The 25,986-nt window shown below is 41.2% G+C and overlaps 1 protein-coding gene across 4 annotated transcripts in view; it reads left to right on the plus strand.

Annotated features, from left to right (window-relative positions):
- mbtps1 (membrane-bound transcription factor peptidase, site 1) overlaps positions 1 to 25,986 on the plus strand; it is a 152,384-nt gene that overhangs the window by 57,614 nt on the left and 68,784 nt on the right. For all 4 annotated transcript variants that reach the window (XM_078544090.1, XM_078544093.1, XM_078544091.1 and 1 more), the window contains 5 exons: positions 1,198 to 1,308; positions 7,515 to 7,624; positions 20,527 to 20,643; positions 23,175 to 23,242; positions 25,629 to 25,731. In XM_078544090.1, the coding sequence (XP_078400216.1) occupies positions 1,198 to 1,308; positions 7,515 to 7,624; positions 20,527 to 20,643; positions 23,175 to 23,242; positions 25,629 to 25,731 (509 nt within the window). The remainder of the gene's footprint in view (positions 1 to 1,197; positions 1,309 to 7,514; positions 7,625 to 20,526; positions 20,644 to 23,174; positions 23,243 to 25,628; positions 25,732 to 25,986) is intronic.

A 25,986-nucleotide genomic window follows, 5' to 3' on the forward strand; every position in this document is an offset into this window, starting at 1 on the left:
AGCACTGAGATAATGCTTTGCACTGTGATAATGATTCAAGTTGTTACAGAGGTCTGGAATCATAGATGGGACCAGAGCTAACTCTGGTGGGAAGAAAGTGGAGTAAGGTTCCTTGAAAGGTGGACTGCCTTCACTGTGCTCCGGACCAGAACCCCAACTTCAGCTTGTTACTGCAATAACTTGGGAGTTTGTACAAAACGAAAAGGCTATGCTAAATTATATGCCCATCACAGGCAGTGTCATAATCCAAGCTGCCACCAGAACTACTCTTTCTCTCTGCTATTGTCGAAAAGATATCACTTATCCAGGATGAGACATTATTTCAAATTTAGTGGTAATTGCAAACCATTCGTTTCGTAGTCATGTCTATTTGATGTGTGCCCTAATGTAACCCATAGGAATTAACTGGAGCGAAGATGCAGACAAGTTGATTGTAACTGCGACTTCCAACAGGAAATTACTAGTAGTAACATTGTAACCGTGTTGCTACAAGTCCATAGTTGTGACAGTTTTAAGTAAAACAAGTGGGGAGGGCATTCAGTAGCGCGTATACAGTCGCCATGCTGTGCTAACTCAATGTTGTTATAATTAGGCAGCACTTTCTTGAGGATTTTTCCAGCTTGGTTGATACCCTTCAATGACAAAGCTGAAATAAGAAACCCTTTTTACTCGGAGCTTCCATCTCAATTGACAAGGCGTCCACATCCAGCAACCTGCTCTGAAAATTCTGCTCACATTTTGACTGCTGGGACAAATTCTAGCACAGCAGCTGAGACAATCCACAATATTCTAAAGCAATCCACAACATCCTAAATAAAACAACCCACAATATAAACAAAAAACGTCAATTTACCCTATCTCCCAATGTTAATGGATCCATTAAAAAAATTCCAGGATCTGCATCTGTGCCAAAAACTAATCAGTTCTTCCTTGGGCCATATGCTATCTGTGTACCAAGTTTCATTGAAATCTGTCTATTGTTTTCTGTGATGTTGTTTACTGCCAAACTGACTAAAGCAGGTGAAAACATTACCTCTGCCCACCTTCAGTGGAGGAGGTAATTAAAATTACTAAGTGTTCAAAGTGGGCCAGGCAGTGTCTGAAGCAAAATGGTTAATGTTATAACAACTATGATTTTCACGGAACTGGTCGTCACTGTGTATAGATTTTCAGTTTGGTTTTTAATCATGTTTCTAGGTGCTGGTGTAAAAGTAGCAGTGTTTGATACGGGACTTAGTGAAAAACATCCTCACTTCAAAAACGTGAAAGAGCGGACAAATTGGACAAATGAGAAAACTTTAGATGATGGTATGTATTCTCGAATTCTACAAAACCTGTTGCTGGTTTTTGGACGTGATTTAGTGTTTGGGGTTTACTTTTCAGAATATGATGTCACACTCAGCTGCTTTAGCTGAGCACAAAAGATTTTTGGACTGTTGGGACCACATTTCCTGCCCCCAGCCTGTAGCTGCGGCAAATTTTATGGAAAAAACATGTAATAGAAGATCTAATGTCATTAGATAGAGACTACTTATGTCATTAGATAAGGACTATTCATCTGCATTTACCATTTATGATCTGAGATTTTACTCGATGAATTGACAAGCATTGGCAAAAAAGGATTTAAGTTCATTTTTTTGTTTGTTGGCAGTTTTATATTTGTACTCATGGCAAGTATTTTAATCCAAACCAGAACTGGTTTTAGTGAATTTAACAAAGAGGGATAATTTTGAAGTATCACCACCACAGTTTGTGAATTGTTCAGAGGAGTTTTCTGCCCAAAGCCAATGGATTAGTAGTCGTTGGCACATGTAATGCTGTGTAATAGGGGACGTGGTAGATAACTGTTGAATTGCAAATGACAGGGAGGTACAACTTATAGCTGCTACAACTGCAGGCCAGGAGTCTGCCAAAACAGTGCACATTAACTAGTCATAGGGAGTAATGCTTAAGGAGTCTGGAAGGTTGTGAGCATGGTGCAATGACAGTCAACCATTTGCAGTGAAGATCAGCAATATCCTCCACTCTTGCTCCACAGGGTTCTTATATGTAACATATGGAACATCTCAATGATTTATGAAGTGAATTGCTTTCATTAAGTTATTGGTACCTATGGCACCCATATTCAACATTTTTTGCTTCCACTTTTAGTTTTAGATGAAAGAGTGGGGAAAGGCAATTTAGTTAATCAAATTCATCCCGATCAGAAATGATGCAGCCTCGCACACAATTGTCCCTCTCTAGTCACAAGATGCCTTTAAGTAATTAGCTCTAGGAGACTGGGAACTGGTATATCTTGCTTCCCCCTATCAGCCCACAGCTTGCTGTCCATAGATTGTCATGCCCTCCCTTCTCAGGGGCTTGCAGAAGACGCATGGAATTCATGTTCACTGTGTGCTTTTGTAATCTCTTGCTCAATCCTGCTGAATGAGTTGCCATGGGGGCCTTTAACAAGTCACCAGGACCAAGTCCTTGATCCAGCTGCATCCAAATTGTTTCAGCACTTCATTATTCCCCATCTCCATTACATCTATATCCTCATTTATAAATAGTCAAACCAATACCTTTTCTGATCTGTCCTAGCTTTTTTATACCCTTTCAACTGAATTTTCTATCCTTACCTCCTGTTTCCAAGTGGTTGGTCTTGTATTCCTTTTCTCTCTTCATTACTGTGAAGTGTTCTGAGACATTTTCTGCACAAAGGAGAGCTGTATAAATGCAAGTTTTATTGTATTGAGATTTGGCCAGATAGAGCAGTTAAGAACAACTAGCTTTGTGATGGCCACCTTTTCAGGCAGTATGTCCAAAACAGCAAATAAGGAAACTAGAATTACAAGTTGAAGGAAAAAATGTAGATGTTTTAAATATGCTATCTGGATGGTCCAGAGCTGCTTTAATCATCTTTTCCAAACAACTCTAAAAGCTGAAGAGACAATTACTTTTTATTGGTTCATGGGATGGGATGCCCATCCTCAATTGCCTTTGAGAACTGAGTGGCTTGTTAGGTCATTTCAGAGGGTATTTGAGAGTCGACCATGATGCAATAGGCCTGGAGTCACATGTAGGCCAGACCAGGTAAGGACAGCAGATTTCCTTCCCTAAAGGATATTAGTGAGCCAGATGGGTTTTTACAACAATCGAGAATGGTTTCATGGCCGTTGTTCCAGATTTTTATTGAATTCAAATTTCACCATCTGGTGTGGTGGGATTCGAACCAGAGTCCCCAGAGCATTACCATGGGTCTCTGGATTACTAGTCCAGTGATAATACCACTACACCACAAATTAAATTGTGTAATGCCACTTCCAGCAGTGCTACACAGACTTACCTGGTGGTAGACAGCGTCACAGGCTGCTGCCTGTATGGTCCGCATGGCGCTCTTCAGTGATGTTGAACGCCATGCTGGTAGTGGCCCATGGGGGTTCCTGATCCTGGGGAATCATGGTAAATCTGCGTAGCGGTGCTACATAAATGAATTTATCCCCCAATATGTCTAGTTTGTTTTAGTAATTTTCTTTTTTTTTATTCTTGAGATATTTTATTCAAGTTCTGTATTATAATATTTAAAAGCCTAGCACTATTGCAACTTTTCAGTATTGTAATGATTCAAAGCTTTTGTGTTAAAATAATTGCTTATCATTTAATTTGTCAACATGAGTAACACAACATGGGAGCTTAGTGATTGAAAGATCACATTGAAAATGATTTGAATGAAGTGACTTTAATTTTTAATTATTTAGCTTTATGATCTGGGCACAACTACCAAGCCACTGTTGCTTGCTCATCTCTAAGTTACCCCAAAGACAGCAAGAAGTCAACCACAATGTGTGGGGCTTCGCAGTAGGACAGACTGGGGTAGGTATGGCAGGCTCCTTTCTCGAAGGACATTAATGGCAATGCAGTAGCATTCACAGTTTTCTAGTGTTAGCCCACAAACTACGAGCTCAACTGAATCAAATTTTACAGCTTGAATATGAACTCTCAATTCTGTTTTACCAGTTTTGTGACCAGTCGAGTACCATAAGTATTATGACACAGCCGATGGTAAATGCTGAGCTGTTCAAATCCCAGAGAGAAATTTGAGACAACTGTCATAGCCCATTTTTGCAATTTGTATGTTTCGAGATGCAGGCTTTGAATTCAGTAGTAATAAGACCACCGAGTCTCGAGGTTTTTATAAAACTAAATTAAATATTTATTAATACAAGAAAGATTGTAAGCACATACATATATCTACAAAATTACTACTATAATAACTACAAAAATGCCCTAATTAATCTGACTCCTAGTTACACCTCCGTTAAGGCAACAGTAAAATACATAGATTTAAACAGACAAAGCACACTCTGGACAGTTGCATTCAAAATGAGTTTCTTTCAGCTCTGGGTCCTTGCAGACAGCACCTTGAGGCTTACAGGAAGGAGCTTTAGATTTTAGAATCCCTCTCCTTGTTGCCAACAGGCCTTCTCTTCCTTTATACATATTTTCCTCTTTGAATGCAAATTTTCATTGTATCACTGTCTTTTGAACTTTACCTCTTCTAATAATAAATCCCTTTCATAAACACTAATTTTATTAGTAAGTTTTGGAAAAAGTAAACACATTGTTTGACTTCTTCTGGCTAAGTGTAATATTTCACCCATTCTTTTGAATGGTTTATTTAAAAATGCAAATTGCACCCTTTACACTTCACCTTGTAACTTCCCTCTGTTTACCTAATTACCATTTCAAACCTACTTCTCTTCTATACATCAAAGCCTCTAGACTAGCTGGCTTTAATCCAATTAAGACACACACGCATAGACACAGACACCACCAGAACTCTATTTTAAAATAATTTCCAAAAACATTATAGACATTATATCTTGACATAACTAATAGGGACTGTATTTTGTTTTAAAAAAAAGCAGAGATTTTTTGAGGTATTCGGGATTTACAACAGCCCAGGGGCAGCCGAAAGAAGGGACATTTTGGATAACAAGGACAACTTCTGCATGTTAAATAAGAGGTTGGAGTTCAAGTAATTATAGGCTGTATGGTTTATGTTGTCAGTGGCTATGTTTGTGCTGTCACCAGCTTAATATGCATCCTTCAGCAAAAGCAACATTAACTGGGAAATCTTTACCAAATGGAGGATGGTGTTCCTGCTGCTAGCTTGGGTTTGGCAAAATCTCTTTGAGACAGTGATGCAGGTTAAGTTATCATTTATACAGCTCTATATCCAGAGCTAAAAGGCAGAAGAGTCATTTTCTTGTATTTTTTTGCAATCATTCTTTGGTAACAACATTTTGATATGTACCTCTTAAGGTGTAGATGATATAGAAAGATGATTCATTAAATTCAAGTTTTGTTCTTGAACCAGCTGAGAACAATGCTGTAAACTAAGTTTTTCTCTGTCTTCCTTTCTTTCTTTCTTTCATTCTCCTTTCTTTCTTTCCCTCTCCTTTCTTTCTTTCCCTCTCCTTTCTTTCTTTCCCTCCTTTCTTTCTTTCCCTCTCCTTTCTTTCTTTCCCTCTCCTTTCTTTCTTTCCCTCTCTTGCTCTTTCTCTCTCCCTCTCTTGCTCTTTCTCTCTCTCTCTCTTGCTCTTTCTGTCTCCCTCTCTTGCTCTTTCTCTTGCTCTTTCTTTCTCTCGCTCTTTCTTTCTCTCTCTCGCTTTTTCTCTCTCGCTTTTTCTCTCTCGCTTTTTCTCTCTCTCGCTCTTTCTCTCTCTCTCTTGCTCTTTCTCTCTCTCTCTCTCTCTCGCTCTTTCTCTCTCTCTCGCTCTTTCTCTCTCTCTCTCTCGCTCTTTCTCTCTCTCTCTCTCGCTCTTTCTCTCATTCTTTCTCTCTCTCGCTCTTTCTCTCTCTCTCTTGCTCTTTCGCTCTCTCTCGCTCTCACTCTTTCTCTCTCTCGCTCTCGCTCTTTCTCTCTCTCTCGCTCGCTCTTGCTCTTTCTCTCTCTCTCTCTCTCTCGCTCTTTCTCTCTCTCGCTCTTTCTCTCGCTCTTTCTCTCTCTCGCTCTTTCTCTCTCTCTCTCGCTCTTTCGCTCTCTCTCTCGCTCTTTTGCTCTCTCGCTCTTTCTTTCTCTCTCTCGCTCTTTCTCTCGCTTTTTCTCTCTTGCTTTCTCTTTCTCTCGCTCTTTCTCTCTCTCTCTTGCTCTTTCTCTCTCTCACTCTTTCTCTCTCGCTCTTTCTCTCTCTCGCTCTTTCTCTCGCTCTTTCTCTCACTCTTTCTCTCTCTCTCTCGCTCTTTCTCTCTCTCTCGCTGTTTCTCTCTCTCTCGCTCTTTCTCTCTCGCTCTTTCTCTCTCTCTCGCTCTTTCTCTCTCTCTCGCTCTTTCTCTCTCTCGCTCTCGCTCTTTCTCTCTCTCGCTCTTTCTCTCTCTCTCTCTCGCTCTCTCTCTCGCTCTTTCTCTCTCTCGCTCTTTCTCTCGCTCTTTCTCTCTCGCTCTTTCTCTCTCTCTCTCTCTCTCGCTCTTTCGCTCTCTCTCGCTCTTTTGCTCTCTCTCTCTCGCTCTTTCGCTCTCCCTCTCTCGCTCTTTCGTTCTCCCTCTTTCGTTCTCCCTCTTTCGTTCTCCCTCTTTCGTTCTCCCTCTTTCGTTCTCCCTCTTTCGTTCTCCCGCTTTCGCGCTCCCGCTTTCGCGCTCTCTTGCTCTTTCGCTCTCCCTTACTCTTTCGCTCTGCCTTGCTCTTTCGCTCTCTCACTCGCGCTCTCTCTCTTTCGCTCGCGCTCTCTCTTTCGCTCGCGCTCTCTCTCTCGCGCGTGCGAGAGAGAGCGCGCGAGAGAGAGAGCGCGCGCGCTCTTTCTCTCGCTCTTTCACACTCTCTGACAATACATGAAGTATATGCATCAGAATCTGAGTGGTTCACCTATAGTACTTTCAGTTGGCATCTTTTGAGATAATGTGCACCATTTAATGAATTACACTAGTTCACTAACAGAAAACACTACTTTAAAAACAGTGGTAACTTACTTTGGCCTAATGACTGTATCACATGTTCACTTGGACTGTAGAACAATTCACACATGCCTGTATGAATCTCAATTACTGATACTGTAATTTTAGAGTTATTTTGGTGTCTTCATCTTTCTATTTTGTTAAAACTTGCCTTGTAAATATGTGAAAATGCCTGAAAAGAATGGGAACAGCCCTTGCTGAAGTGTCTGCTGACTTGGGAGTTGGCAAGTTTCTCAGTGGACAGGATACACAGAGGTCTTAGACAGCTTCACTGACAAAGTGTAGAGTATTTAGAGTTCTCTGCCCTTCTCTCAGCCATCTATGCCGGTGTAAGAAAGAGCTTCACAGTTCAGACTAATACTGTGGTGCTGTGTCTGTCCCATCACTAACGATTAAATATTGAACATATTTTTTAAGATAGAGTCCTTTTACTCTATTGATGCGGGAAGGAAGAGGGCGAAGGGAAGGTATAATCTGTCAAAGTATGGACATGTCTAATGGGTGAAGATATTCATTGTTGATGGCATTTCATCCATCTTGAAAATTTGTCTTTTGTTTGCTTTTTGTGTTGACATTAGGCTTGGGGCATGGGACGTTTGTTGCAGGAGTGATTGCCAGCATGCGGGAATGTCAGGGATTGGCACCAGATGCAGAGTTGCACATCTTCAGAGTCTTCACTAACAACCAGGTAATGACTATTCACTTTCACTCTCCACCGACTTTGTTATCATGACGGATGAGTTACAAGAACAGTTTGCAGAATGATTATTGTTTCAGGAGAAATTGTTGTTGCCAATCAAATACGCTCTAGAAAATCTTTTAAGTTTCCTTCTAGGTTTCGCAACATGTAATACTTGCATTTAAAACGTAAGGGTAAGTTCATCTTGCGATGCACAGTTTCTACAGTCTAGTTATTTACTACGTGCCACAAGCAAACTTGTCACCTGATTTAATACCTCAGTTAATCAAACGATACATACAAATTTTCTTTGGCAAGTTCAATAACTTGATCATCAAATTGTTCTTTCAAGTCATGCAAAAAAAAAACTATTTTTAATGTGAATGAACCATCTAGATCAAGTGAAGTGGGACCAGTTGTTTGCACTAGCTGAACTGTTCCAAATAAGTGCCTTATTTTATGGTTGTCTGGGCTGCGACATGGACTAGAATGTTGCCTTGGCTTCCCAGCAGGCAGAACGAAATAGATTGTAGAAGTCTTAATTTTGTGAAGCCTGATGAGATAGATTAGTAAAGCAAGTTTGAGCATTTGGGGTAAGGGCATATAGGCATCAAGTTAACAAAACCATCAATGAAACAAGTTCACTGGAGAGAAACTGAGCAAGGTCTTTTCAGGTTGCTAAGTATCCTGGCGAGGAGAGCAGAGACACAGGATAAAATAACACAAGGAGAGCGGAGACGCAGGCTAGGAGAGCGGAGACGCAGGCTAGGAGAGCGGAGACGCAGGCTAGGAGAGCGGAGACGCAGGCTAGGAGAGCGGAGACGCAGGCTAGGAGAGCGGAGACGCAGGCTAGGAGAGCGGAGACGCAGGCTAGGAGAGCGGAGACGCAGGCTAGGAGAGCGGAGACGCAGGCTAGGAGAGCGGAGACGCAGGCTAGGAGAGCGGAGACGCAGGCTAGGAGAGCGGAGACGCAGGCTAGGAGAGCGGAGACGCAGGCTAGGAGAGCGGAGACGCAGGCTAGGAGAGCGGAGACGCAGGCTAGGAGAGCGGAGACGCAGGCTAGGAGAGCGGAGACGCAGGCTAGGAGAGCGGAGACGCAGGCTAGGAGAGCGGAGACGCAGGCTAGGAGAGCGGAGACGCAGGCTAGGAGAGCGGAGACGCAGGCTAGGAGAGCGGAGACGCAGGCTAGGAGAGCAGTGCAGAGCGGCCGAGACGCAGGCTGGAAGAGCACGAGGAGAGTAGAGGAGAGCGGCGGAGACACAGGCTGGAAGAGCACGAGGAGAGTAGAGGAGAGCGGCGGAGACACAGGCTGGAAGAGCACGAGGAGAGTAGAGGAGAGCGGCGGAGACACAGGCTGGAAGAGCACGAGGAGAGTAGAGGAGAGCGGCGGAGACACAGGCTGGAAGAGCACGAGGAGAGTAGAGGAGAGCGGCGGAGAAGCAGGCTGGAAGAGCACGAGTAGAGGAGAGCGGCGGAGATACAGGCTAGAAGAGCGTGAGGAGGCGCGGGTGGAGACGCGGGCGGGGGGAGCGGGCGGGGGGAGCGGGCGGAGACGCGGGCGGAGACGCGGGCGAGGGGAGCGGGCGGAGACGCGGGCGAGGGGAGCCCCTTCAACCTGTTTCTACCTGTCAGAGCTGAAGTGTGACGTCACAGGAAAACAGGCAGGTAATTGGTGGGTATCTCTTCTGTGTCTGTTTTGATTGGCAAAGTGGCCTAAATCAGGAGACATTATTACAGCTGAAGAGCACAGTTAAAGAAATTGACATTTAAAATATTTAACATCCAAATTAATTATTGAATAGAATAGAGGTGGCTGGGCAGGCGATGTGTTGCAGCTGTAGTATTTGGAGGCTGGTGGATGCCAGTGCGATCCATGGTGACCACACCTGCAGCAAGTGTTGGCTGCTCGAGGAACTTCGGCTCAGACTTGATGAACTGGAGTCTGAGCTGCAGACACTGTGACACATCAGGGAAGGGGAGAGTTACCTGGACACTGTTTCTGGAGGCAGTCACACCCCTTAGATTAATTACATCAAATTTGGACTGTGGTCAGGGGCAGGAGGGTGCAACTGCGAGTGAGGCAGGTATGGGGATCCAGAATGTAGCTTTGGAGGAGTCTCAGCAAGTGTGCTTGTCCAATTGGTACGAGGTTCCTTCTCCCATTGTGAACGAGGGCACAGACTGAAGGGAGGATGAGTGAACTGACCACAGCGCCGTGATACAGAGTGCCATTCAAGTGGGGGGAGAAAAGAGAAATGTAGGAATAGGGAATAGCATAGTTAGGGGAATAAATACTCTTCATTGCAGCAAAGACATTGTCCCAAAAGCTGTGTTGCATACCTGGTGCCAAGGTTAAGGACATCTCCTCTGGGCTGGAGAGGAACTTGGAGTGGGAGGGGAAAGATCCAGTTGTCATGGTCCACATAGGTACCAATGACAAAGGTAGGACCAGGAAAGAGGTTCTGCTGAGGGACTAGGAGCAGCTCAGGACTAAATTAAAAAACAAAACCACAAAGGTAATGATCTCTGGATTACTACCTGAGCCACGGGCAAATTGGCTAGGGTAAATAAGATTAGAGAGGTAAATGCGTGACTCAGAGATTGGTGTGGGAGAAATGGGTTCCAATTCATGGGGCACTGACACCAGTTCTAGGGAAGGAGAGAGCTGTTATGTTGGGACAGGCTTCATTTGAGCCATGCTGGGACCAGTGTCCTGGCGAATCGTATAACTAGAGTTGTAGATAGGACTTTAAACTAATTAATTGGGAGGGTTCAATTGAAGGGAAGTTTAAAAAATCAAAATGAAATGAGAGAGCAGAGGTTCAGAATAGTGAAGAGATGAACGATAATCAAAGTGTGACAGGAAGGGGAAGAAAATATAAGCAGAAGAGTGCAGCAGAAATTAGAACCAGAGTGAATAATAATAGCAAAAAGTCAAAGCTTAAGGCTCTTTATCTGAATGCACACAGCATTTGTAACAAGATAGATGAGTTGACGGCACAAATAGAAATAAATGAATATGACTTGATAGCTATTACAGAGGCTTGGTTGAAGGGTGACTGTACTCAGTATTCAAAGGTATTTGACGTTCCGGAAAAATAGGTGAAAAGAAAATGAGGTAGCTTTGTTAATAAAAGAAGGTATCAGGGTGGTGGCTGAATAGTGATATAGGTGCAATAGATCGTGATGTGGAACCAGTTTGGGTGGAAGGAATAGCAAGGGAAGAAGTCACGGGTGGGAGTCGTCTATAGGCCCCCGAGGAATTGCCTCACTGTCGGACAAAGTATAAATTGGGAAATAATGGAGGCGTGTAAGAAGGGCACTACAGTTGTCATGGGTAATTTTAATCTGCATATTTACTGGACAAATCAGATTGGCAGGGGTAACATGGAAGAAAAATTTGTAGAGTACATCAGGGATTGTGTCTCAGAGCAATACATTGCAGAACCTACCCAGGAACAGGCTATTTTAGATCTAGTAATGTGTAATGAGTTGGGTTTAATAAGAGATCTCGTAGTTAAAGATCCTCTAGGGGATAGCGATCACAACATGGTAGAATTTCAAATTCAGTTTGAGAGTGAGTAACACTGGTCCCAAACCAGTGTCCTCAACTTAAAAAAGGACAATTACAGAGATATGAAGAAAGAGCTGTCTAAAGCGGATTGGGAAAATAGACTGCGGGGAAGGTCAGTGGATGAGAAGCGGCAGACATTTAAGCAGATATTTCATAACACTCGGCAAAAATTTATCCTGATCAAAAAGAAGGACTCGATGAGAAAGATGAACCACCAGTGGTTAACAAAGGCGGTCAAGGAAAGTGCCCAATCAAAAACTAAGGCAAACCAAGCGGTGAAAATAGTGGTAGGCCAGAGGATTGGGAATTTTTAAAGGACCAGCAGCAGATGACTAAAAAGCTAATAAAAAGGGAGAAAATTGATTATGAAAGCAAATTGGCAAGAAATATAAAAACAAACAGCAAGAGCTTCTATGGGTATATGAAAAGAAAGAGAGTGACTAAAGTGAGCGTGGGAACCTTGGAGGATGCGACTGGAGAATTGATAACGTGGAACAGGGAAATGACAGATAGTTTAAACCAATATTTTGCAACGGCCTTCACGGTGGAGGACACGATAAATACCCCAAAGATATCAGATAAGCAAGGAGCTAATGGGAAGAAAGTTCTTGTAAGAGTCTCTATCACGAGGGACAAAGCATTTGACAAACTAATGGGACTAAAGGCAGACAAGTTGCCAGGCCTGATGGCAGAGTTGATAAAGAGGAACCGGTAGATGTAGTGTATTTGGATTTCCAGAAGGTGTTCGGTAAGGTGCCATACAAGGTTATTGTACAGGATAGGAGCTTAAGGTATTGGGGGTAATGTATTAGCATAGATTCAGGATTGGTTAACGTACAGAAGACAGTTGGGATTAATGGGTTTTTTTTTCAGGTTGGAACGACGTAACCAGTGGAGTGCCATGAGGATCAGTCCAAGGGCCTCAATTATTTACTATCTATTTTAATGACTATTTTAATGGGGTGGCTGGGAAGTGTAATGAAATGTACAAGATTCTGAGGGAGCTTGACAAGGGTAGATGTTGAGAAGATGTTTCCACTGGTGGGGGAACCTTGAACTAGGAGACGTAGTTACAGAATAAGGGGACATTCATTGAAAACTGAGATGCAAAGAAATTTCTTCTCTGAGGGTAGTGAATGTCTGGAATTCTCTACCCCAGAGAATTGTGGGGGCTAGATCACTGAAAGTATTTAAAGAGGAGGTAGATAGATTTTGAAATATCAGGGAGTTGAGGGCCATGAGAAGCTGGCATGAAAGAGGAGTTGAGGCCTGGGGCAGATCAGCCATGATCTTATTGAATGGTGGGGCAGGCTTGAGGGGCCGAATGGCTTACTGCTCCTATTTCTTAGTTCTTATATGTTCCTTGGGAACAACTGGCCAGATCAAAGAATGCACAATATTTGAAATACTTCACTGCTGACTGGTTATTTGTTATCTACTTTCCTGTTGGCTGAAGCCCAGGTGGAATTTGTTTTTAAAGTGTAATGTTTGTGCATCCTTTCCTTAAGCAGATTTATATTATACAAACTATTATGTACTGTTTGATAATTAGTCCACGATAAACAGGTTTTATGGCTGTATTTGAAGCAGATTCCACTTTTATGATTTTGCCTCTCATTTGTCGTCTTGGAATATTGGCTTTGTTTTTACTCATGCATACCTCTAACAGCTGTACACATGGTGTTGGCCTGTGTTTTGTACTTGGTATGCAGTTAATTAGAGTCTGTTAAGGACAAAGTCCTAGTTTTGCCAATTTGTGTTTGAGAGTCAGTGAGGTGAATGCTTAGAGCTCTGATCATGAAGTTACGTTATTATATCCTTCATCTTTTTCAATTTAGCTGAGTATTTAAAAGTGACCTCTTTGAAAAGTTAAAGGGAGACTGTGTCCATGTGGCTTATGATTAGTTTCCCATTCCTATGATGTAAAATATAAATTATATGTATATATAAATATATATTCAATTAACAGAAAAGATAGCAGTGGAAAATTCCCTGGGATCATTTCAGAAGTAGTTTGGAATTGTGATGTGGAGGAGACAAATTGTAAACTTGTTCATGAATGTGTTTTGCATGCTAAATCTTTTCTACCCGTTTACTTCTGAGCAGATTTCAGTTCTCTTTGTCTAATCAAAGCTATTGATTGGCCAGCATCAGTGCGTAGCCACTGGATGTCCATAATGCACATTCTCAAAGTGAACTGAATGTATATCTATAGCCCTTATGGCACATTTACATATAGTAAATCCTCACTTAGCGTTCTAGTTGTGTTCCTGAAAAGTGCGACTTTAAATGAAACAATGTTAAGCGAATCACGTTTTCCTATTAGAACCAATGTAAAAGCTGTAGTTAGGTTCCGCAAGATCTTTCTTATAAAAAAAATGGAAACGTTATGCCCTGTAAATTTAAATACTGTATATTCCTAAATTCCAATATTTGTAAATGAAATAACTTTTAAAATAAAATAAATTTTAAAAGGTTAAAAAATATGCTTTTCCACGTTTGTACTTGCTTCCTGCTGTGAGCGAGACCTTGGGAAAGGAGCGGCAAGAGGGAGGAAACCAGCGGGAGGGTTGGAGAGCAGGAGAGGCCACTCCAATTGGGCCATGTCTGCTACATCGACGTGGCGTGAAACAACACGAAAACAGAAACCCCACCGCTAAGTGTACATACTGGCCCTTGTTATATTTGCAACATTAAAGTGGAATGAGTTAAAATGGGCAATTACTGTATGTTTGAATTTAAAACCGAATGTGTGACTTTAGCAATTTGTATTTTTTCTTTTCCCATTCTTTTGTCCCTCCCATAATTTTTCATTTTTGTTCTGAGTATGATCAATTCTCTTCAGTTACAACCACTGCAGCCTTCAAGATAGTAATGTACAGTTTCTAATCATTAAAAATATTGCATTTTATTGTCATAAACTTTAAACTCTTAGTTCATTCCTCTTCCACAAAGATGTTTGGCTAAATAGCTCTTGTTGAAAAGTTAAAATTTAACGATGCTTTAGTGCCAAACTACGATGCCATGCAGAATTACCTTGGCCTGGTCTTGCATAGCCGTTTATTTAAAATGGGACAAAGGGGCACAAGGAGATTTAGGACTGGTGTCAGCAAGTTCTTCACTCAGTGATCAACAAATGGAATGTACTTTAAAGTAGGATAGTCTCATTGTTGCCCTGGGATCATTGGAAAAGTTGAAGTTGGTGAATTTTGGAGAGGCGGGTGGGTGGCCAACATTTTGTGGATGAGTGAGCTAAGTAGCCATCCTCTGTATCTCGGACCTTGAGTTGAAATACCTGTGTGGATTTTTAGCCAAGGAAATTCTGAGAAGAGGAGGAAGGAAGAATAAAAACAGAAAATGCTGGAAAACTCAGCAGGCCTGGCAGCACCTATGGCGAGAGAAACAGAGTTAAAGTTTCGAGATATAAGAACATGAGAACTAGGAACAGCAGTAGATCATTCGGCTCCTCGAGCCTGCTCTGCCATTCAAAAAGATCATGCCTGATCATCTTGTGTTTCTATTTCCATGTTCCCATCTAACCCTGATAACCTTTGATTCCCTTGCCTAATAAGAATCTGTCTACCTCTGCCTTTAAAAATATTCAATGACCCCGCCTCCACCACCTTCTGAGGCAGAGAGTTCTAAAGTCACACAACCCTCTGAGACAAAAGATTTCAAGTCCGTATGACTTTGCTTTGGAGTCAAATGGACTCGAAACATTAACTCTGTTTCTCTCTCCACAGATGCTACCAGACCTGAGTTTTTCCAGCATTTTCTCTTTCCATTTCAGATTTCCATTATCTGGATGGTAAAATAGATGGGGAAAAATTAAAAATAAAGTCTGTGTGCCCAGATGGTAGTGACTCCAGGGGCCTAGGTGTTTTGAATGCCTCTGTGACTTATAATAGTGTCTAGACGAGCACTTCTAAAGTCACCTAGTGATACACGGGTTTGCTCCTTCACCCTGACACCCCCAGGGCAACTTTACTGCAAGGGGACCTCAACAGATACCTTGATGTGAGTTTTTTATATTCATTCACGGGATGTGGGCTTTGTTGGCTGGGCTAGCATTTATTGCCCATCCCTAGTTGCCCTTGAGAAGGTGGTGAGCTGCCGCCTTGAACCACTGCAGTCCATGTGGTGTAGGTACAGCCACAATGCTGTTAGGAAGGGAGTTCCAGGATTTTGACCCAGCGACAGTGAAGGAACGGCGATATATTTCCAAGTCAGCATGGTGAGTAACTTAGAGGGAAACTTCCAGGTGGTGATATTCCCATCTATCTGCTGCCCTTGTCCTTTTAGATGGTAGTGGCCATGGGTTTGGAAGGTGCTGTCGAAGGAGCCTAAGTGATTTCCTGCAGTGCATCTTGCAGATGGTACACACTGCTGCTACTGTGTGTCAGTGGTGGAGGGAGTGAATGTTTGTGGATGTGGTGCCAATCAAACAGGCTGCTTTGTCCTGGATGGTGTCAAGCTTCTTGAGTGTTGTGGAAGCTGCAGTCATCCAGGCAAGTGGGGAGTATTCCATCACACTCCTGACTTGTGCCTTGTAGATGGTGGACAGGCTTTGGGGAGTCCGGAGGTGAGTTATTCATCGCACAATTCGTAGCCTCTGACCTGCTTCTGTAGCCACAGTATTTACATGGCTCTGAAGAAGGGTCATACGGACTTGAAACGTTAACTCTGTTTCTCTCTCCACAGATGCTGCTAGACCTGCTGAGTTTTTCCAGCATGTTCTGTCTTTGTTTCAGATTTCCAGCATCCGCAGTATTTTGCTTTTATCACAGTAGTTATATGGCTAGCCCAGTTCAGTTTCTGGTCATTTCATGCGTCATCCTTTTATTCATAAGGTGATAGTTGTTCAGATGTAAGGAACTGCTAAATGTGTACAAAAATATCCAAATAATTGAGCCTAGCCCTTTCTGTGGGGAAGTACTTTGTGGAGCCAAGTTGCTTTTATTTGTATCTGCCATCTGCTTCTGCTTGGTTCAGTAGTTGCACAATAGCCTGTAATAAACTGAATTGTGTAAAATGCTCGGATGTCGTGACTTTTTAAACAAAATGAAAGATTGCGACTAATTGGGATTCATCTTTGGTTCTGACCAACTTGATATCTGACTGAATTGTCAAGGAGCTATCATATTTTTCCTAATATTATTGTGGGACACTTTAAAGCAGGGGTGTGTGTGTATGGTTCTGTGTGTGGCTACTTTAATTAAACTGGAGATGATTAGACTGTAAGGTTTAAATTATCAAAGAAGCGAGGTGTGAAGCAGGTGTTTGAAATGGAGATGAATAAAACTAGGGTGAGGTCTCAGCAGAGATGGTGTGAATGAAATTTGCATTTTTAGATAAGTGGAGAAGTGTTTGATTTTCAAAAGAACTTGGAAAATATTTGCAGTTGGCAAGGTTATTACACATCGGTGTAAACATCGTAGAGTAGTTATAATGGGGGACTTTAATTACCCGTATATAAAGTGAGATAGTGGTAGTGTAAGGGACAGTGAGGGACAAGCTTTCCTAGATTGTGTTCAGGAAAATTTCCTACAGCAGTATATGTCCAGCCCAACAAGAAAGGAGGGACTGCTAAACCTGATTCTTGGGAATGAGTTGGGCCAAGTAGATCAAGTGACAGTAGGGCAACATTTAGGGGACAGTGATCATTGTGTCATAAGGTTTAGGATTACAGTGGAAAAGGATATTGGTCAATCCAGAGTAAGAATAATTAACTGGCACAGAGCAGAATTCAATGGGGCAAGAACGGAGCTGGGCCGGATAGACTGGAACCAAAGGTTGGCAGGAAAAACAGCAGTTGAACAATAGGCTACCTTCAAAGAGCAGATGGTTTGGGCACAGTCAAGGTATGTTCCCTCAAAAGGGAAGGGTAGGACAAACAAATCCAGATCTCCCTGGATGACAAAGGAGATAGAAATTAAGTTAAAGAAGAAAATGTGTGCTTACGACAGATGTCAGGCAACAAATACAATTGAAAACCAAGCTGAATACAGAAGGTTCAGAAGGGATGTGAAAAAGCAAATACGAGAAGCAAAGAGGGATTATGAAAAAAGACTGGCGGCTAACATAAAAAGAAATCCCAAAGTATTCTATAAGCACATCAATAGTAAAAGGATAGCAAAAGAAGGATTGAGGCCGATTAGGGACCATAAAGGGGATTTCCACATAGAGGCAAGAGGCATGGATGAGGTGTTAAATGAATGCTTTGCATCTGTCTTTACCTACAAGGTAGATGCTGCCCAGGCCATGGTGACAGAGGAGGAAACTCAATCGCTAGAAGGGTTTAAAATTGATGAGGAGGAGATATTGGATAAGCTGTCGGTACTTAAAGTTGATAAGGCACCCGGACCGGATGAGATGCATCCAAGAATATTGAAGGAAGTGAGAGTAGAAATTGCAGAGGCACTGGCAATAATCTTTCAATGTTCCCTGGATTCAGGGGAGGTGCCGGATGACTGAAGAATTGCAAACCTTATGCCCTTCTTCAAAAAAGGTTGTAAAGTTCTGCCCTGCAATTACAGACCAGCCAATTTAACTTTGGTGGTGGGGAAACTTCTATAAACAATTATTCAGGATAGAATTAATAGTCACATGGAAAAATGTGGATTGATTTGTTAAAGAAAATCGTGTCTAACTAATTTGCTGGAGTTTTTTGAAGAGGTATCAGAGATGGTTGATGAGGGCAAGGCCGTTGATGTGGTGTATATGGACTTTCATAAGGCGTTTGATAGTGCCACACTATAGACTTGTGAGGAAAGTCATAGGTCATGGAATAAAAGGGACAGTGGCAATGTGGATACAAAATTGGCTGAGGGATAGGAAACAGAGTAATGGTTAATAGGTATTTTTCAGGCTGGACGAAGGTTTGTAGTGGAGTTCCCCAGGGGTCAGTATTGGGACCTTTGCTCTTCCTGATATATATAAATGATCTAGATCTTGGTGTGCAGGGACAATTTCAAAGTTTGGGGATGACACAAAACTTGGGAGAATTGTAAACTGTGAGGACAGTGTAGAACATCAAAAGGACATTGATGGAGTGGGCAGATAGATTACAGATGAAGTTCAATGTGAAGAAGTGTGAGGTGATACGCTTTGGTACAATGAATATGGAGAGAGAGTATAAAATAAAGGATACTATTCTAAAGGGTATGCAGGAGCAGAGAGACCTGGGTGTCTATATACATAAGTCATTAAAGATGGCAGGACAGGTAGAGAGAGCCGTTTCTAAAGCATACAGTATTTTAGTTCATTAATAGGGGCATAGAGTACAAGAGCAGGGAGGTTATGATGAACTTACATAAGACACTGGTTAGACCTTAGCTGGAGTATTGTGTACAGTTCTGGGTGCCACACTATAGAAAGGATGTGAATGCATTGGAGAGCGTGCAGAAGAGGTTAACGAGAATGGTTCCAGAGATGAGAAACTTCAGTTATGAGGAAAGATTGGAGAAGTTGAGACTGTTTTCCTTGGAGAGGAGAGGGCTGAGAGGAGACTTGAAAGAAGTTTTCAAAATAATGAGGGACCTGGACAGAGTAGATAGGGAGAAACTGTTCCGCCCGTAAATGGATCTAAAACCAGAGGGCACAGTTTTAAACTGTTTTGCAAAAGAAGCAAATGCGAGGTGAGAAAAAACTTTTTCACACAGTGAGTAGTTGGGGTTTGGAATGCACTGCCTGGAAGTGTGGTGGAGGCAGGTTCAACTGAGGCATTCAAGAGGGATAATTATCTAAATAGAAACAATATGCAGGGTTACAGGGAAAAGGCAGGATATTGGCACTAAGTTTTAAAATGCTCAGAGTGCTGGTGCAGACATGATGGGATGAATAGCCTCCTTCTACACCCTAACAATTCTGTGATTCTGATTACGTTGATTTTTCCCAAAATTGCTGGCCATAATGAGAACATGAAGACTTTTATATTCTGGGAAAAGTAACTTCTAAAGACGAGTGGAAACAATGGGATTTACAAATCAAAAGAGAAAATATATATGTAAAGAAGGATGGAAGGATGTGAGAGGTGTAGCCGTGAGAGATCTGGAAAGGTGCCTGTGTGAAACAGACTTGGGAGGGGTGGGGGGGAAGCTTCTAGCCACCCTGCAGAAGTTTACTGTTCCAGTAACCAAAGTTGTGTTAGAAGCCTTTGGAATTCCATTGTCCAGTGGGTGCTTGTAGTAATATTGCTGGATTACTTTATAAATTTGGAATCTATTTGGACTGTTACCTTAAAGGGGGTGTGTAGTTGGGAGTTTGGTTAAGTAGAAATTTTGGGAACTGTTATACATGCGTAACTGTAATCTTGTGCATGTTTAAGTTTTTACATCTTTTGTTAATAAATGTTTTAATGTAATCTTTAAAATCTCTAAAGGTGCTAGTGGACTCATTACTTCTGACTTCAGTGCACCAGCCTTCTTGTAATAAATACAAATTGCAAAATTGTTGTGATAGTATGGCCAAGCTTCCCTTGTGGATTTGGTCAGCCTGGCAAATACCACCTGCCATATCATAAGAGTTTCTAAGCTTAGTGTTTTTTTTTAATCAAACGTGTTGGTGGGCTATCCCTTGGTTTAACTGAGGGTAAAAAGCTGTGTTCATTTATAGACCCCCTTTTTTTTATTGTTGCAGTAAAAGGATGATTGCTAAGCCTTTGTTATCCTGTTAGAATTTATCTTGCATTTCATTTGTCACAGGAAATTGTGTTCTCAATTTATCTGTCACTTCACATTTTATCCTGTTTTTTTAAATTACCTGTAAAACCAAAGTGCCTTTGGCAGAGTGCTTTAATTCTTGTGAGACTCCAGAGCTCTGTGTGCCAATGAACTTCAGTACTTCACTATCACAAGTGCTGTGTATTCATGACAATGGTGCACTGGATTGCCATTTGGAAGAGTAGACTCAGAGCTCAGCCTGAAACTGCATGTGACACTCATTAGCTTTACTCTGTTAGTTGAGATTCTTGTTGAAGTAGCTTGTGTTACTGGAAGGCCTTTTTATTAACTGCCTGTAAAGCGCCACTTGATTGATCAGAGTGTGGCAATGATGACTCTGCAGAAGTATCCTAACAGACTGCTTAGCAACAGTTAAGTAGGAGACATGGAGAAAGGGATTTGTGAAATAAAAGAATGGATATTTAGTTAAAAGCAGAATACTGTGGATGCTGGAAATCTGAAACAAAAACAAAAATTGCTGGAAAAACTCAGCAGGTCTGACAGCATCTGTGAAGAAGAAGACGGAGTTAACATTTCGAGTCTGGACATTTAGTGTTTTTTGATGTGGACCTAATGTAATTTTTGGAAATAAGTAATTCTGATTTTTTTTTAAACAGGTCTCTTACACCTCTTGGTTCCTGGATGCTTTTAATTATGCAATTTTGAAGAAGATAGATGTTCTGAATCTCAGCATAGGTGGACCAGACTTCATGGATCATCCTTTTGTCGATAAGGTAGGTTTTTGATTGACAGATGCAAAGAATATTCAATATGTAGCCATGTTTCTTAATGAGGGCATGAAATTTTTGATTTAATCAAGGAACGGTTGCTTTGCTGAAGCCAGATATCCTCCTATGTTTTGTACTGTAGAAATTATGTAACAAAAACTGTCTTGTATACACTACTTTACTAAACGTCCTTGACATTTTTGGTTTGGTGGCGATTTGGTGTGCTTAGCTTGGGTAGATCCAACAACAACTTTTTTTTGCATCAGAAGCAGATGCCGGTTGGTAGCTGCCTTTCATTCACCTAGTATCTGCCAAGTGCACAGTCTCATTTTCCTTACAGATACTGTCTGTGTACCTTAAATTCTGTGCCTCCTTGGCGAAGAGTCATAGTAGTATAAATCATCATTTTGTATAAACTGAGGCTTAGAATTGAGGGGTACTCTGTAAAGACATTTGCTTTTGAGTATCCCCTTTCAGAGTACTTGTGGATTGACTTGGCTTCAAAACCATTCCATTTTTATAGAGCTAATGATTAAATTTGTAGCTCGAGATGAATTGATCTTAAAGCTTGAATGTACAGTGTCATCACTGTAAGGAGGCAGAAGTGTGACTCTGACATGGGCATCTCACCCAATAAAAAAATGTCTTTGTTTCTCTTGCTGAGCTATTGATTTAGAAATTAAATTAGTGCCATGACAAATTTATTTGACAGATGGGAGTGCTGCAGTTCAGTGCATGCAAATAGTCCAGTCCGACAGCTGAATAAATGTGGCAAATCAGACGATGTGGTTTAATTATATTGTACAGGTTACATTGTATATGCAATTTCTCTAGATTTTAAAAAGGCCTTCAAAAAGATGCCACCTAATAGACTAATCACCAAGGCAGGAGAGTGTGGAATTGGTGGAGGTGTAAACTGGCTGCAAGACAAAAAGCAGAGAGTAGGAGTAAAGGGGAACATTTAGAGTGGAAGCAGAAGGTGGGAAGTGGAGTCCCACAAGGATCAGTACTGGGACCATTGTTGTTCACACTTCTTATACTACTGATTTAGACTTTGGAATCAAAAATGCAATTTCTAAATTTATGGATGATGACAAAGTGTGGGATGGTGTATAGAGGTAATACTGAGGAAGATTACAACAAATTACAAGAAGATGAATTTGCAGAATGGGCATAGAGCATAGATAACTGAGGTATTACATTTAGGTAAGAAAAATAAGGAGGCCATATATTGGAAAACAAGAATCCAAGTAGGGTAAAGAAACTAAGGGACCTGGAAATATAAATGCACAAATCATTAAAAGTAAAATACAAGTTAATAAGGACATCATAAACCCAAATACTTGTTTTTGTTTTACTTCTAGAGGGATAGAATTGGAAAGTAGAGATGATATGCTAAGCTTGTACAAAAGTCCTGATTACAAAAAGGATATCGAGACATTGCAGAGGGTTTGCAAGATGATATCAGAGTTTAAAGTTATCACTAAGGATGAATAAGCTTGGTTATTTTTCTGTTTAAGAGAGAAGATTGAGGGCTCACTGATGGAGATATTTTAGAATTATGAAAAGCTTTGATAGAGTTGACAAGAGTTTCATGAGTGGGAAAGATCTTGTCAATATAAGATCGTCATCAAGAAATCAATTGGAAAATTTAGAAGAAACTTCTTTACCCAGTGTTGAAAATGTGAAACTACCTACCACAGGGAGTAGTGAGGCAAATAGTATAGATGCATCTGAGGACAAAGAGAATACAGGGTTATTCTGATAGTTGGATGGGAGGGGGCTTGGGTGCAGCATAAACGACAGCATTGACTTGTTCTGTTGGATGTCCTGTTTCTGTATATGTTCAATGTAGTTCAGGGTATTTTAAACACTTCAGTTCTTAAATAGTTAATTAGTTCATTGCATCTGGCATGGAGTCCCAATCTTGATTTTTATTCCAAAGATATTTGCGTCATTAGCCTGATCAGATTGTGCACTTAAAGACAATGCCACAGTGTCCTTTCTTAATATTGTTGGAATAATATGCAGAGTCGCTTTCCATCCTGGTTTATCCTGTTCTATGTTCCAGTACTAAACAATTAATCCTTCAAACACTGGCAGGCTCAACAAGCCTGTAGGCTCCTCAGAACAACTATGCTTTTAGCTCACACCCTGGCACTGCAATAAAATGTTGCCAGAATATCTAAATGTCAGCAATAAGTTTAGTGCGATAATAATGTTATACAACTCAAATAATTTTAGATTTTTAAAAGGTCTTCTGTCTTTCCTCTTACCTTCCCCAATATATTTTTTGTTACTTGAAAACTTAAAACAAATTAGCTTGAAAATTAAATATTATCATTTAACACTTGCATTTTTACATTTTGTGAATGTTTGCCCCACCCTTTCTGGAGGAGAGAAGTCTCTATTCTTGGGTAAAGAAATAAATCTGATGCTAATGGTAATGTGATGAGATGACTGTAAGGCACCTTTAGAGGTTAGAGACAAATTTGCTGTTGAAACAATTTATTTGACAACCCTCCTTGATTTTATAGGTTTGGGAGCTGACAGCTAACAAAGTGATTATGGTCTCTGCAATTGGTAACGATGGCCCTCTCTATGGGTGAGTTTTGTATTCTTGATCTTGGTGTTCCTGTTTAAGTATGGGTATCAATATAAAAAAAGTAATGCACCCGAGTACACAGTACTGAAAATATATAGGCAGCTGGGGCACTGAAAAGCAAAATGTATAGGGCTACTGTTCTTTAAGTGGGCTGTATAAAATTTGGTGGCCAGATCTGCAATCAGAATGGAAACCGTAGCTCTTTGGGGGAAAAAATTGTTCCTGTTTGGAACCGAGAAGAAATGAACCTTTTGTTAACATTGTCTGTAGATTCCATGGATAAAGAGACAGCAAAGAAAGTTAGAACTGAGAAAAAGTGAATTTTGGCAATGTTCCACACCTGAAGTGTGACACAATTAATACAAGTGCACGGGCTGTGTGGTCTGTACTCACTAATTCAGGCAGTGGATGACTCCAACACATTAATTGTACTTATTAAATGGCACTTTGCACAAAACTCTTTACCTCACCCTCTTGAGTAATGCTGTACATCCCTGTTGCAGCAAATGCAGTGATGTGTTTCATTGTGTTTTGTGACTAGGGAAAGAAAATGCTAAACATTTTATGACATTGGTACCTCTTTAATGTCTGATTTTTGGGGTATTGAAGCCAGGAGGTTGGAAAATTACAGTGCCAGAATCACGAATGAGGATGTTGAACAGATTATCAGATATAATACCACAGCATTCATAGAATATAAGGCAGCTGAACAATGACTGGAAGCAGATGGTGAAAACCAGTTTGGGCATGTACAGTCTCTCTTGCATTTAACAGTAGATCTTGAGGCAGGAGTTATCCTGTTGTATCCAAACTCCGTGTCTAAATGGACAGTCTTTTTAATGTCAGCAAAACTCTGTCTTGCTTTCGTTGGATGTGGATGCTTTTAGACTTGCTGGAGTCTTCTGTTTAATTATTAACCTCCAAGTGCAATTTGTGGATCCCTTTGTGAATTCATTTTAAAAATAAGATCCATTTGTGATATGGAAACTGTTTCAAATCTGGGAAGTGACCAACATTGTTGTACTGTATTGTCATGTTTGCTGATATTAAACATTCTAAAAACTGAGATGCAAGATTTTCTGTATTCAGAAATGTCACGTAAAAATATAATTTTTAGCTTCAGGTTTCCAATCACAATAATTCCCACGTTTTGGGACTGTGGTTTCAGCCATTTTGGTTCCATTTTCTTTAACTCCATCCTTAAACATTTCCGCTGACTTTCTTCTACCTGGCTGAAAGCATTTCTTGAAATTATCAGGAGATGCAACTCAAAGACTTTTATGTTAACTCAAGAAAGTAGTGATTCAGACCAACTGTATTAAAGGGAATTTTTAAAAAAAACTATTCTTTCATGGGGTGTCAGCATTACTGGCTAGGCCAGTATTTATTGCCCACCCCTAATTACCCTTGAGAAGGTTTGGTGAGCCGCCATCTTGAACTGCTGCAGGCCATGTAGTTTTGGTACACCCACAGTGCTGTTAGGAAGGGAGCTCCAGGATTTTGACCAAGCAACAGTGAAGGAGCTGCCGATATTGTTCTAAGTTGGGAAGGTGTGTGACTTTGAGGGGAGCTTGCAGGCAGTGGCGTTCCCACGCATCTGCTATTTTCCTTTGAGATGGTAGCTGTAGCGGATTTAGAAGATGCTGTTGAAAGACCCTTGGTCAGTTACTGCAGTGCACCTTGTAGATGGTACACACTGCTGCCACTGTGTGTTTAGCTGAGTGAACAGCTGGGGAGGGAGACTGAATCAGTGCATGAGGCGCTAAGCTTCTGCTGGATGTTGAATAGTGTTAGATGTTGAGCTGAAGAAAGGATTGGGTCATCCAGGACTTATAGACATGAGTACATCTCAAAGTGCTTTTTGTCATGTTTTCTTTGGCACAAATGGGAGTTTAACATGACTGACTTATATCCCACGCACAGAATTTTCTCTCTGCTTATTGTTCAAGGGGACGGTCCATTGTAAAATTTCCCAAGTGACAGTGACTGTTGCCATAAGTTTATTTCTCTCACAAAACGTAATGCCTGATGCCTTGTTGACTGTTAATGCAATTACCAGCTAGTGTCATGTTGGCAGAGGGCCTCTATTGAAGTTTGAGGGATATCTTCAGTGTGGTTTAGTGTTGCTTAACTACAATTAACCATGCACAGTTGCTTGCCAGTGCAATAGGTTTTGCACAAGCCAGCATAGAGGTACCTAAGGATTGACCATGGATCAGCTTTCGTATAACAAGCTGTGACATTAAACTGTTATGCACCAGCTGTTTTCCATTACACAGTTAAAGGAATTGAACTCTTCCTTAGCAAATAATCCTAATTTGTTGTAGTTAGAATTTATTGTAGTATTATTTGTTTGAGACGATTGTATTGCCTTGACCTTTTCCAGCACCCTCAATAACCCCGCTGACCAGATGGATGTAATTGGTGTGGGTGGAATTGACTTTGAAGACAACATGGCTCGATTCTCTTCCAGAGGAATGACCACTTGGGTAAGTTGCAGAGTCACTTGCATGTAACACGGTGCTGTTGATTTTTTTGTATCCTCTTGTTGTACTGGATGACAGTGAGGTACATATAGTGCACACTTTGAAAATGGTTCCAATGAAAATCGACCTGAGTGACTTAACAGTGCAGAGCAGAAGAGAAAGTGTAGAGCCTCCCTATAGTTTAATACAAACTATAACAGTTGTCTTTTAGTGCTTGGACTTGTGCATACAAGAGATGGAATTCCTACTGACTATACC

This window comes from Cetorhinus maximus, chromosome 6 (genome assembly GCF_964194155.1).
Source record: "Cetorhinus maximus chromosome 6, sCetMax3.hap1.1, whole genome shotgun sequence".
Classification (NCBI taxonomy): Eukaryota; Metazoa; Chordata; class Chondrichthyes; order Lamniformes; family Cetorhinidae; genus Cetorhinus; species Cetorhinus maximus.